A 14,865-nucleotide genomic window follows, 5' to 3' on the forward strand; every position below is an offset into this window, starting at 1 on the left:
CACGAGTGAAGTGTTCCCAACTTCTTTTCGACTGTTTATTGGCTCGAAAATTATTTACAGCGTGAGGCGTATCAAAAGGAAAACGATTTTTCTAAATATTTTGGCACCCGAATATGCTATTGCATTGTTGTATATTTTCACAAACGAATGCTTACATAATGAAAGGATTAATAAAGTATTCTAAAATAAACGTTTAAATCGACATTGTCAAAGACGGCAAAGCTTTTGTGAACCTAACATACAGTGCTGTACTCTGGCGGGATAAATGTGCAGTAATACTCTTTATTCCGATAGTACGTTCTCTCTACTGGGATCAGGGATTATGATTGAAATTTACACATCATTGCGAAAACCAATCGGCGAGAATGACGGCGGGGACCCGATTTTCTGAAATGTAATCTAAAATAGAAAAAGGTAGCGTTATCGCAAGAGATGAAAATGCATAATGCGATATTACAAGCCACGTTACAAAATGTTAGGTCACGTTATGTGGCGAAACTGCAACGCCATCACGCTCCGCTGAGCCTCACAGGTGACCAACATCTATTATAAGCATATTTGACAATGGTTAACAGACAAGAGGTCAAATTATATATAAAAAAATAATTGCTGAAGCTCTATTTAGAAACCACTAGAAACTTTGATCACAATATGTCGACATGAATGTGCAATTTTGTGAATTTTTATTTGAAACAAGCGTAGCCATTTTGATAAGATTATGCTCACTTCGTACATAATAATAACGTTAAGAGGCCAAGACCACATAATTTGAATTGCGGTCAATAACACCAACACTATTTAAATTCGTCCTGGGTGACACACATTTTCATAATAAGTGAGTATATATATACTCATTATTAAAATGACAACATTGTTGAACTTAAACTAAGGTTAAAATAGAGAGCAGGTTTATGAGTTTTCCAATCGTATTACCAAAAATGTCTAAGACAATTCAAATATCTAAAACATGCTCAGAAGCCGGCGATGGTTCCATTTACACCCGTCCGCAAAGTTTATCTATAAACATATCTTTGAAACGTCATCATTGTCGATATTTAAGTAACGAAACAAAATAAATATTAATTTGTACACAGTCATCTTTTGGTTGCTTGTACTATACCTCCGGGCAAATCTCATCTGTTTTCTGTTCCTATTTATCCCTATTTCAGTACATACACAATAATTATTATTTAGAGGAAATGAGAAAAAAAAGAGAAAATAATAAATTTAATATTTGTCTTCAAAATACCAAAGATACAACTAAAGAATAAATCGTACATATTTTGTTGTCCCGTACCCATATAAACATAAGCTATTTTCCTAGAAACATCTTTATACCTATACCTACGCTACATCGATTTTCATACTTAGCTATTCTTAGAGTACCTAATTACATAATAGCATGTTGCGTGACGGTGCCTAGTAAAAAGTCCAAGTTTGACCGACATATCGTGCTAGCTTAACTATTAAAAATCTTAAGTCCTTTAAAACAAGTTTAACTACATTATAACATTACCGAAGTAAAAACTCCACGCTATTCTTGTTTAATCTTCGCGATTCTTGGTATTGTTTAACTAACCAACCACAGGTACTCGAGTAGTTAAACTATTAAGGTACAGTACCTACATGAAAAAGTTGTTTGGTTTAAATAAAAAATGTTTTATTGTCTTGTATTGTAGTGGAAAGGATTCTATTTCAGTAGCATACCTACATAACTACTATGTTATTCTAAGATAATTTGATACTCTTATCAAGAATAAATTCAAATTATCGATGACGACTAACATTACATTACGTATAAGTAGGTATATCTCAATGAGAAATGCTGATAAAAGAACTTTACAATACTATTGTTCGCGAGCGAGAAAACAATATTCTTATTTACAAGTTGTTGTGTGTTTTTGTTACAGACAAAAATAGTAACTTTGGCTACCAAATAAAATAATAACACTGAGATGAAAGAATTCTGGAATCGAGCCGGGGTTTCATCTTTTCAAAATCAACTACTTAGTTAAAAAGCATGTGTGTCATAACAAAACCATACCTGATAGTGATTATAATTCATTTTGCGCTAACCATAAACCATTATATAAACATTTTATTTACAAAAACAATCGTCTAATACTGCTCCACACATCGTCCATAATTGGGGCCAAACAATGTACATTGCTAGTTTTTCCTTACGTTGATGTTGATGTTGCAAACCTAAGCAATGTAGAACGTTGAAAGGCCTCGATTATGACTGATGGCGCTTGAATAGCTTGTGTGCAAATTCTTGAACTATTCAATTGTCAGCTATTAACAAGATCAGCTACCATTGGTCACGTGTGGCTCCATAATATTGAGCACTCACGAACATGTCATGTTTTCATACATTCTAGACATGCCACAGACTAGCGAACTCAGGCTTTCATCATCCATGCCTCCTGCAGTCATCGCGAAGGGGTCAGATCAAAACAGTATCAGAGTGTGCAATACCGCTGGATGTGTTCACACAGGTAATTATTTCATACGCATCATTTTAAAAAACTGGTAAAAATGAAGGTAAGTATAAAATAAAACAAAACTCAGTAATTTATTTTGGCAAAATATCAAAATATTAGTTCTGATAAACCATCTGTAACGTTTGTCTGACTGTAACGTTATATTTCAATGTAATGTAAGTTAAAATTAAAGTGAATTAAAAATTTTCCTTTTATCATCTCATATGCAAATATTTTATGTTGAAGGTACCTATTTTAAATCGGCAAATATAAGATATTAGTATAAATTTACAACTTAATACATTTTTCAATTAATTAATAAATAATTTTTCTTTCTTTCTTTTTTTCTTTTTAATATTTTTATTTATTTAATATACTGCAAGATTTAACCTGTCGAGTCGACAATTTGTCGGTTTCTCGTCGATCTGTCGTGCTCTACTTGCAATTTCCCACTGGGTGAAGCACAGGATATTCGATATAAATTTTATTTTATCACATCTATCATGCAAGGGGATTTGGTTTTTATAATTTCAATAAATTAAATTTATGAATATGTCATGTCTATTATACATTACCGAATAAAAAAGTTAGTGTAGATTAGTAAACAAGTACATATTAAAGTTAGTAGTAATATCGATAGAACGTCCATCGACTTAACGTAAAACAAGTATTATGAATTCAGTTTACCTCATATTAATAGTTATATAAAATGTGGCTACACAGCCAATCCTAACTTAACGTCTCTGTCTATAGGATGAAGACGTGATGTTGTATGTATAAATAATATAAAACAAAGTCGCCTATGTCTGTCATTTCTTCGATCTTTAAAACTCCGCAACGGATTTTATTGCAATAGATAGAGGAAGGTTTACATATATGTAACGTGTTGCGCCCATGCGAAGCCGGGCGGGTCGTTAGTGTATGATATATAAAACTAACAGTGACGCAAATGCAGATAGATATCGTGGGTTATATTGTATTATCGTTTAATTAACAACAAATAATTTATTAGTTAGCATTTGTATTTATCCATCAATGTTTAATTATTTAGGATAACTTCTACTGATAAGCGTCTGTTACAATTCTAATTAAAACGTTTTTGTTATAGCATCTAAACTGCTTCAAAACATGAAAGACAAAGTGGACCCTTGCGACGACTTCTATGACTTTGCTTGTGGCTCTTTCGTGGAGAACACTCGCATTCCGGACGACAAGACTTCTGTGAATACTTTCTCCATCATCACGGATCAGCTACAGGAGCAGATCAGGGCCCTTCTTGACGAGCCCATCAAACCAGCCGAGCCTAGACCTTTCGTACTTGCCAAGACTCTGTACCAAGCTTGCATGAACCGAAGTAAGTACTAGTATCTTCCAAGTCCAGTTCAAGATAAAATGGTTTAAAAAGAAAACAAGTTTATCTTTTCATCTCAATCAAATTTATCTTTGTACTATTGAAGCATAAAGGTACCTAAAGGGATAGGATAAGATTTATTCCAGATTTTTATGTATACTATGATCCCTTCTAAAAATACTAGTTAGTTCCCATTTTCGTTACCTCCTTCAAAATGAACTTTCACATCAGTGTTATCACATCAATATTATTATACATTACTTAAGACATTTTAAATATCGGCAGCATATAAGCCCACAGACTTGCGCTTATTAATCGCTGTGCACACAGCGCGATTCAAATGCCAGTTTCGATCGTTGATCCCCATTCGAGTTTTTGCATTGCGAAACACTTATCACGAATAGACGTATATTTGTGGATGGATGTATGAACAAAATTGTCACAAATTAGAGTTCCTTAGTTACATTTATCGGGTTGATTTATTATGCCTAACATAGGCACTTAAAGTACTAGTATTATAATTCTTTATAAACTTCGGTAGGACCATGTTTGGTTCGTCCATCTCTATGATTTAATATCGATAAAACTTGGTAGGCTCTAATAACTCTGTATCGAAGCTATGAATTATTTACAAATCTAAATTTTATGTTGCATTCGCAAATTACTTGCTCGGTTAGGAAGTAACTAGACATCAAGGGCTAACACCTAACAAAGATCATTAGGTACCCGATATCGAGAATTTTACCATGTTCCCACATAAATCTAGTGATCTCGTACTGGAATGGAAACACATCCAAATCCATATTTTTAAAGGCTTATAAAATGTAAATGTAAAAATACATAGATAATGGGACAATTGTAGCTTCGACGGTTCTTTCATTTTGTACATCTAAATGGTCAGTCAGAGCCGATTTTAAGTACATTACAAATATTATATTGTAATTAAACATAGGTACGTACATGCCAGTTTATTATGACGTGTTTTTATAAAGATTACCGTGGTTCTTAGTGTCGATCGAGCTATCATTAAATTAATGATTATGAATTGTCTTCTGAGCGACACGCTTGCGGGTGAACACAATACAACGTAAAGCGAAATTTAATTACATGTACTTTTATGACCAGAAGGTAGCATATTTGATCTGAACCAAGGACGTTATGTACCAATTTAGAAAATATTGAGTCTATATATAGATCCAGATGACTGTTCTAGAAATATATTATCTTTTTGTCTATTCTCTGCATCATTAGTATAATACCATAGCAACTATTAAACATATGTACTTAAACGTTAGATAGATACATTCATAATTGTCACCGTAAATTAAGCAGGATTACGACTAATTTCAAACTCAAATTAGTGTTGTTACTTAAACCAGTTGTAACTAAGTGTAAAATCTAAGTGAAAGTGAACTAAATGTTAGTTCCGTTGTGTTGCAACAGGTGACGTAAGTAATGGATGAACAAACAGACTAAAAGCGAGCCTTCCGACACTATCGACACCCTTGAGTACAGTCGATAGTACGCCTAGCTCTCAAGGTTCAAAGAAAATCTGATATAATAGCGATATTATAGTCGCATAGGGATCCATATGTAGAATAACGTGACGTGCGGTCTACTGTAGATAACGCAACTATAGGCTGCTGTTGACGCTATCGCTGCAATGTCAACACAATCAGACTATATTCAATCAGGAGTTAGGATGAACTTCGATTGTCAGAAGTGTTGTGTTTGTATTATAGACACGTACTATCATAGTTATTCAACTGAATATGTGCTGACAGGTAATATATTTAAACAACAAATTGTAATTCTTATTTGAAATTTTAAAAAAATTGTCATAGTGCTACCAACTGCTTGAAATGGTCGATAGTGGTCGATATTTTTTTCTAATACATGGGATCACAAAGGGCAGGATATTTGCAGTTTATAAAATACAATTTATAGCAGTAAGTGGTTTACATTCAGAATGTTTGTTCAGCTGCGATCGAGGAGCGTGGTGTGCAGCCGCTTTTGGAGATGCTGCGGCGGCTCGGCGGCTGGCCCGTGCTCGACGCGGACAAGTGGGACGAGCAATCCTTCTCCTGGGAACAGTCCGTCTACAAATTCCGTGCCGCCGGTTATTCCGTGGACTACTTCCTCGACTTCTCAATCAGCGTAGATGTCAAGAACTCCACCAAAAGGATCATCGATGTAAGAATAACAATTACAAAATTCAATTAGGTCGGCCGACTACCTTTGCCATGTGCGAAATTATCATGCTATGCGAATGTTTCATTTTGTTTGCGAATCGATTTAAGTTGGTGTAACGAAACTGGAGATTATTCGAAGCTAAACTTTTAACAGCTGGATCAAGCGTCTCTGGGTCTGAGTCGTGAATACTTGAACCGCGGATTTGCAGACAAGCTGGTTCAAGCTTACTACCAGTATATGGTAGACATCGCAGTCTTGCTGGGAGCCGACCGTTCCCGAGCGGAGAAAGAACTCAAAGAATCTTTGGAGTTCGAAATCAAACTTGCCAACGTAAGTGCGCGAAACATCTTCCAATAATCCTTATTTTCCCAAATAAAATTACGAGATTTGTTTTAACAGATAGACAACACCTAGTCGGGCCTCGTTGTAATAACAACTTTATGTTGGCTACAAAAAGTGTTCTTTTACGAGCTGCTTTGATTTTAATGTAAAATGAATCACTTTGGATGCCATAAATACGCTATTAATGATCTGAACAGTTCAATGAAACAGTCTCAAGGTCTGTTCTGATATTTGTCATATTTGACCTGAATATTGTATCAATCGGAACACTGATCGTGCGCCTTTCAATTATTTGCCATTTCATATTCAGTGTTCACGTTCAATGTTGTTGCGATATAAGTTTATTTTTTACAAAATAAAGTTGATATTTATTACCAGAGATATTTTTCACTTCTATAAATCGTAAGTAGTTACTTATTTGCATTGCCTTAGAACACATTTCTCTCATAACTTCAAAAGAATCATGGCGATGATAGATGATTTTTTAAATGTAGGTAGGTCACCTAGTCACCCTAATGAAAATTTTATTATACCTTCTTATTTTTTAGATATCCTTGCCCTTGGAGAAGCGTCGTAATGCCACTAGTCTGTACAACCCTATGACCATTGCGGAAATGCAAAAGAAATTCCCTTCGTAAGTTGTAGTTTCATTTGTTTTTGCCGATTTTGCACAGTGTACACATTTGTTAGTGAAATCGATTTATTTAGGTACTCTGATTCGGCTGTATTCACAGAAATCGGAAAGTTGGCAATAATATTTTGGAATTAAAATCTGGATCATATTGACTGGAATCCTACTACCTAATATTATAAATGCGAAAGTTTGAATAAGGATGTATGTATGAAAAACTCTTTCACGAAAAATCTGCTGGACGGATTATTGTAAAATTTGGTACACGGGTAGAATATAATCTAAAATAATACATACGAGTAGGTACTTTTTATGTCGAAACTAATAATTACTAGATGTTGGCCGCGAACTTAAGACCTCGCGAATAAAATATATTTTTTTTATTGTGAATATTTCTAAAACGACTGAACCAACATCGGAACAAAATCGGACCAACGGTTCGAAAGTTATCGCGTTACAAACATATATATATACATACAAAAAATGTATTTTGCCCCAAGTAGAATGTTAGACTTCGTTCGCTTTGATCGCTCGGTTAATAATTTAAATTTATTTATTTACATTTGTCTATAAAACGACCTTTCCTGGCATATATATTATACAGTATTCGTTTATGTTGGTAACATGGTTATAGTTTCTCAAATCACAGTATTAAACAAAATTGTATTAAGTAGGTATAATGTTTAAGAGTACCAATAAACAAATATGTAGGTACTAATTAAGTACCTATGTACAAAACAGAGCCTAAAAGTTATGTAATTTTTTAAGCACCACCTTGTCGGTATTATTTTTAGGTGACCTTTTTCTTATAGGATACCTTGGCTGGCGTACATCAACCGCCTTCTGGCGCCCCACGTCACTGTCGGCCTCGACGAGATCGCCATAGTGTCCGTGCCAAAATACATCTCAGATCTCGAGGTTTGAATTTTTTACTATCCCTCTTCCATTTATGATGATAAATTATTCAATGCTTCTTGGTAATAGTGCAATAAACACCACTGTGAAAGAAAAAAAGTATTAAAATTATATGTTCTCTGTCTACAAACGTCTACGATATTAGATTATGGATATTTTTTATTTATTAACGAATAGTGACTTAAATATTGGGTGTTAAATGATGTTTGCATTAAAATCGACTATAGACTGACCAATAACTAGTCGATTTTTATTTCATCTAGTCGATTTTTGTACGACATTTCAGGCAAAGCAAAACTCGAAGGCTTCGTTTAGCTGAATTGAGGGCTTCTATGCTGGACGTCTATACTACTATACACACTTGATATTTATATTAAATTAACACCTATTTAGGCTTTGCTGGTACGTACTCCTCGCCGCGTTCAATCCAACTATGTGATGTGGCGCGTCGCCGGCGCGTCTGTGACCTACCTTACTGAAAACTTACGCCGGCGCCAGCTCCAGTACATCACCGCTCTCTCCGGGAAAACCGAGCGAGAGAGCAGGTGGAAAGAATGCGCAGACACAACCAGTGGAAGGTATACTTGAAAGAAAAATATGATATAAAAAAAAATATTTTATTGACAACCTCGATGGCGCAGTGGTAAGGTGCCTCTGAACCGAGGGGGTTCGATCCTCGGTTGGATCATGATGGAAAATGATCTTTTTCAGATTGGCCCGGATCTTGGATGTTTATCTATATATGTATTTGTCATAAAATATTGTCATTGAGTTAGTATCCCATAACACAAGTCTCGAACATAATTTGGGGATTTGTCCTAATACATTTATTTATTTACTAGCTGATGCCCGCGACTGCGGTCGCGTGGCCGAACAAAATTTGGTAAGGTTCAAAATTATTAGAGAAATTTAACTGTAAGACAAAGCGTAACGACCTACTTATACAGAAGATGCTCATACGACTGAAATATATATTTACTATAATTTAGCTGTACCATTATAACTCTTCTTCAGATGTACCAGATCTTCGATTTTTTTACCTCAACAGAAAATGCTCATCAGGCTGAACAACTTTTATTAGGGCGTCATTTCTATATTTCCTATAGTTTAGTGGTACCATCATGGGTCTACATCAGGTGTCCCAGATCTTCGTTTTTTATATCTCAACAGAAAATGCTCATCAGGCTGAACAATTTTTGTTAAGGCGTAATTTCTGTATTTCCTATGGTTTAGCTGTACTATCAATATTCTTCATCAGGTGTTCCAATTTTCAAAATCATTTATACTCTATATATTGCCCAAGCTTAATAGCTATATAACAAAAAAGTTTCATTCAAATCCGTCCAGTAGTTACGAATATTAGCGTGTCCAAACAGACATACAGGCAGTTTTTTTATATCTTTCTCTGTTACTATGACTCTATCGCCAATTTTGTTTTTATGTAAATATATTTAATGTACAGGACTTTTTTGTCTACTGTTTTATTACTATGTATATGATTGTGAAGGATTTAGACCTCCTCCTTTTATACTCGAATTAAACATGCCGTTTTTTATGAAAAATTATCAATTAAAACTAGCCGACTTTATATATTTCGATAATTATTTTATTTGAGAAGAAAAAATTATGGTCTTCTTGTCGTATTAGATTATTTTTACAAGAATGTGAAGATGAGGTGTTTCGTATATATCTAGTTGATAGTTTCTCTAAATAGTAACATTCCCTGTAAACGTAGTTAAAGTACCTTTTTTATTATATATTTCGGTTCTTTTGATAATAAAATAAACTTTTTTCAGTATGTCAATCGCAGTTGGTGCTCTGTACATCAGAAAATTCTTCAACGAGAACTCCAAAGCCAACGCCTTGGAGATGGTTAACGATATCAGGTATGCATCGTTATTTATGCAAATAATTTATACACTTTGTAACTAGATTTGAATAATCCAGTCGTCTTAGAGTGTGGCTTGAAGTACATGCGTATTCATTCACATTTATTTATACGAATTAATATCGAATAATACAAGAAATATCAAATTATACAAGAAACAATAATATAAAAATACTCACATCATAACGATAACGATGGAACGACAAAAGAAAAACCTAAAATTCGAGTGTATGAATTTTAGGTTTTTCTTTTGGCAGACATGAGAAATAAGTAGAGATACGTATGTATACTACGAATAAAATAAATGTTATTCTTAAAGGTAATTTGTTTAATGATATCATAAGATACTATATATGCTCAAAATTAATTTAATATTTATGACCAATGTAACCGTACACTTATACCGTAGAGTAGTAGAGAAAAACTTTGATAGTATAATCGTGTCTTACATTTTTTCCGGTTATCAGACAACAGTTCCGAAAGACGCTGAACGAAGTGGACTGGATGGATGACATGACCCGGAGCGCCGCCCTGGAGAAGGCTGACGCCATGGCCTCACACATCGCCTACCCCAATGAAATGCTAGATGACAATAAACTCACGCAGTTCTATGCTAATGTAAGTACACTTACGTACGTACTGTACGTATGTAAGTACACTTAGCGAAACTAGTCTATGTGAAGAAGTGTCAAATAAAAAAATAAAAAAATATATATATGACCCATATATTTTTTTGTAAGTAAATTATAATGAGTAATATTATTAATGATAGTTTTAACCAAAGCTGACAATTTTCGTTTCCAAGTATCTCCCAGATATTTTAGTATTACAATTTCCACTTAAAGCGACGCAAGTAAAAATTGTCTTTTATTACCAACGCCTTGTCTGCCTCAGAGTGGCCTCTTTTCCAAATATAAGTAGCATTACTTATTCTATGTAAATAATTACTTTTACGTCATGTTTTGCCTGTTCCAATATTACAACATCTGGGACCGAGAAAAAAAACACTTCGTTAATAATTTCTGAATATACTCGTACGAGTATAGATAGTGCATTGTCGTATAGGTAGGGTACACAGTACACCACTAGGTCATCAATACAGCACCCGTTGAATTGATGCTTAGTTTATTCTCCCAAAAGGTTCGCGCTTCCAACGAAATTATATATAACGATTATAATGTATATCAATGGAGCCAAGTTGTTAAGACACTTGCATACACTAAAGATCGCGCGTAATCGCCTCTACAACATTAAACATTAAACATTTGTGCAAAGCTCAACTAAATTAAATAAATGTCTTCTTGGCAGCTCGACATGTCATCGGACAAACTGATGGAGTCTGTGTTGAACCTGACGCTGTTCGGAACAGAGTACTTGTTCAGCAAACTGCGAGAACCCGTCAACAAGACCGACTGGGTCACCCACGGCAGGCCCGCCATCGTCAACGCCTTTTACTCCTCCATTGAAAACAGTATTCGTGAGTTACTTATCACGTGTCCTATTATTTTTTTTCAATCCTACAAAATTTCTTAGTAGTCTTTCCAAATTCCAATATAATTCTATTTACATGCAACAAGCAATAATAAGTGCGCAAAAGTCTCCGATCATGTTGGAGGTAGTAGAATAATAAAATAAAAAAAAATAATAAGTGCTATGAATATATCGCTCATGTACCTGGCTATTAATTAGTTCAAATTCTTATACACGAACCAAATATTAAGGTACACTACTACGATTTCAGCGTTGACGTTGGTAACATACTTTGAAACATTTCAGAGTTCCCCGCCGGTATCCTCCAAGGAGCATTTTTCTCGGCTAAACGACCGGCGTATATGAACTATGGTGCTATCGGCTTTGTTATTGGACACGAAATAACACACGGTTTTGATGATCAAGTAAGTTTCTTCCTTCGGGTTTGTAACGAAATCGTTGAGCATCAAGAATGAAAGAGAGAATTTCGTCCCAATTATTGTTTATTAATAACTCAATTTTGGGGTCGCGTTAGGCGCGGAAATCTCGTATGTGAAAGAGCTTAAGACATGTAAATGTATTTTTACAGGGTCGTCAGTTTGACAAGAACGGCAATTTGGTGGACTGGTGGCAAGAATCGACTAAACAAAAATACTTGGAGAAAGCTAAGTGCATCATCGATCAATACTCGAACTATACTGTGAAGGAAGTTGGCATGAAGGTACGTAGCAAAAGCGGTCTGAGGTTTTTTTATTATACACTTGAAACATTCGGAACCTGTGGATTCTCAAGATATTGATTACATACTTAATCAAATACATACAAATACGTACATATAAATACGTACATCGAATAACCAAAAGCCTTTTAAAAACTAGTTTATTATAACAATTACGATCTATCTCTTTGTTATATCTCTGGCAAATACCATTTTGAACTAATTATTTCTGAAGGGAACATCCCTAGTATCCCTATAGAATACATAAATATGCAAGAGTCAGGTCAATCAAGGTGATATCTCATTTTAGGTGATGCGCTTTTCCCGAGGACTAACGGCATCGCAGAAACCGTCAAATTAGATTATCTTAAAATGAATTGGAAATTAGACACATAAAAAAGGGTTTGAATTGTACTGTTTGCGCCTAACTAACTAGAAAGAATTTTCAGTTGAACGGCGTAAATACCCAGGGTGAGAACATAGCGGACAATGGCGGCATCAAGGAGGCGTACTACGCATACCAGGCCTGGACTCAGCGCCACGGGGAGGAGCCTCGCTTGCCAGGCCTGGAGAAATATACGCCCAGACAGGTACTGTAGCGTTCAGTGTTGCAGTTCACATTATTGTGGTTGTAATATAGTTTTTTTTAAAGCAACAAAATTATTAATTTTGTCCATATTATATAACAAAATTATATTATATGCACAAAATTAAATATTAAAGTACTAGTTGCAAAACATTCTAAAATTTACACCCATACGATGTACAATAGATAAAACACCTGCCATGAACGCTTAAATCTTGATAAATCTTCATGTTTTTACTTTTTACTAAGTCTAAATTCTAGTCTAGTTGTTAGCATCTGCCATACTGAGTGATACGTTTGGTTGGTTATAGCTGTTTTGGTTGAGTGCTGCCAATACGTGGTGCGCGGTGTACCGCAACGAGGCTATCAAGCTGCGCATCACGACCGGTTACCACGCGCCCGGCCGCTTCCGCGTCACCGGGCCGCTCTCCAACATGGAAGAGTTCGCTGCTGACTTCAAATGCCCCGCGGGAGCCCCAATGAACCCCAACAACAAGTGCAAAGTGTGGTAGTAAATCACCTCCCACTGTTATTCCCACTCGCCCAGAGACTCAACAAACCACTCTTTGTATTGCCATAACACAGTCTAAAAACATATCTGGCGGTTGCCCTTAATTAATAAATTCGATGTTTCGCTCGGGTGAGCTGTGAGCTATGCGAAAGCAGATTGTTCTGCTGAATGTTTAGGTCTAGCCTGATGTCTCGATGTTGTTTAAATTTGTAAATAGAGTAGCTAAATTATGTTTATAGATATTATTAACATGTGAACCCCGCGATGAAAACAATTGTTACTACTTTAAATGGGACATGCTAAACTTATCCGCTCAAAATCGTGCCGATTTTGTATAGATTTTGTTTAGTCCTTACCCCTATTTATATTTGGGTGAGAATTTCAGACTGAGCACATAACATTTTTATATGATTGTTATATATTGTGTGTAATAAGTACTCATAAGTTTGTACGATCGAATTTGGATTACATTTATACCATTGCTCAATGTCTGCTGTATACTATTCAGTAGCGATGCGATGCAGTTGCGAGGTTGGTCACTAAATTAAATATTTTAAGTAACAAAAAGATTTTCAAAGCTGAAAAAATATTAAGTTTTAATAAGGTATTGGTATAAATCAAAATTAAACTGTACTTATTGGTTCAACCTCGATGTGTATATGTACATGGAAGTACCAAACCATCTTAAAGAGTCTGACTTTCAAACTACCCGATTAGTGTGCTGTGCTGTTAGAATTAATTGTTAGGAATTGGTTTGTCACAAGTCTTTAATATTTATTGTAGGTCAAAGTAGTAATGGGATAACGTGCGATCCGGAATCAATCATAGGGTCGCTGCACGAATCTCGCTCGTTGCTAAATTAATGTATCGGACGCATACTTAGCTGTCAACACTACTTCTTAGGAATGACACTCGAAATCTACCACACCACCGCATCTGATATTAGAATTTACTTAATCCGAACAAATGATTCTCGATCAAAAATATTCATGTGAGTGTCTTTTCTATGGATGTTAAACGAACAGTGATAATTTAATTTTAGAGTAAGTATCTAGTTAAGTATAATACTTTTGGATACAATCGTATTGTTGTAAATCATAACACCAATATAAAACCTTTTTTTTTCAAACGATGTATTATTTCTTACTTCCGATGTCTTCGTATTGTCTGCATTTTACTATATTTGAAAAGTCGGGCTATACCTACGCACAATATATCCAAGCTTCGTAAGTCTGTCATGTTTTTATGAACGGATTTTGCTGAAATTCCAATACATTGTTAAAACCAAAGTCCAAACATTAAGTCTAGCTATTAAGTCAAGTCATGGGGGAAGGTTTGTGCGCCAAAAGCTACCGATATATTTTTAGCGCACGCGGAGCTGTGGGAAACAGCCAGTTAAATTATAAAACAAAAATGACTTAAGTAACTGCAAAGAAAATTTATCATGAGCTGATAAAAAGCCACTCAGGTGAAAAAGTAAAATGCGGAAATGTAAGCTTAGATGCGTCAAGGTTAGTTTTTCATGTCACGCCAAGAAACCAATAAATAATTAGTTAACAATACCTATGTAATTCGTTCTCCTTTCTACAAATGAACTAAGGTGAGGAGTGTCAGTTGCTCATCTGAAAAAACTACTGAAGTATGAGGAAACTGAATGTAGTCTGCTTGTACCTTGCAGGGTTTAACATGAGTTCCATTCCGACTACTGAACATTAAACGTTATTTTTATATTTTTATCGCTTTTCGAAAGTTTATGAATACAGGCCTAAATTAAGGA

General features: G+C 35.0%; 1 protein-coding gene across 5 annotated transcripts in view; it reads left to right on the plus strand.

The window, feature by feature from the left end:
* The window catches only part of Nep2 (Neprilysin 2), a 39,435-nt gene extending 25,218 nt beyond the window's left edge, over positions 1–14,217 (plus strand). For 3 of the 5 annotated variants that reach the window (XM_053768904.1, XM_053768905.2, XM_053768903.1), the window contains exons 4-17: positions 2,382–2,498; positions 3,592–3,837; positions 5,816–6,027; positions 6,181–6,357; positions 6,918–7,003; positions 7,813–7,918; positions 8,309–8,493; positions 9,712–9,801; positions 10,271–10,421; positions 11,112–11,280; positions 11,580–11,698; positions 11,863–11,994; positions 12,441–12,581; positions 12,889–14,217. In XM_053768904.1, the coding sequence (XP_053624879.1) occupies positions 2,382–2,498; positions 3,592–3,837; positions 5,816–6,027; positions 6,181–6,357; positions 6,918–7,003; positions 7,813–7,918; positions 8,309–8,493; positions 9,712–9,801; positions 10,271–10,421; positions 11,112–11,280; positions 11,580–11,698; positions 11,863–11,994; positions 12,441–12,581; positions 12,889–13,089 (2,132 nt within the window). In that variant the 3' untranslated portion in view covers positions 13,090–14,217. The remainder of the gene's footprint in view (positions 1–2,381; positions 2,499–3,591; positions 3,838–5,815; positions 6,028–6,180; positions 6,358–6,917; positions 7,004–7,812; positions 7,919–8,308; positions 8,494–9,711; positions 9,802–10,270; positions 10,422–11,111; positions 11,281–11,579; positions 11,699–11,862; positions 11,995–12,440; positions 12,582–12,888) is intronic. The other 2 variants (XM_053768908.1, XM_053768907.2) reach the window with 1 other exon arrangement.
* The last annotated feature ends 648 nt before the right edge of the window (positions 14,218–14,865 follow it).

This window comes from Plodia interpunctella, chromosome Z (genome assembly GCF_027563975.2).
Source record: "Plodia interpunctella isolate USDA-ARS_2022_Savannah chromosome Z, ilPloInte3.2, whole genome shotgun sequence".
NCBI lineage: Eukaryota > Metazoa > Arthropoda > Insecta > Lepidoptera > Pyralidae > Plodia > Plodia interpunctella.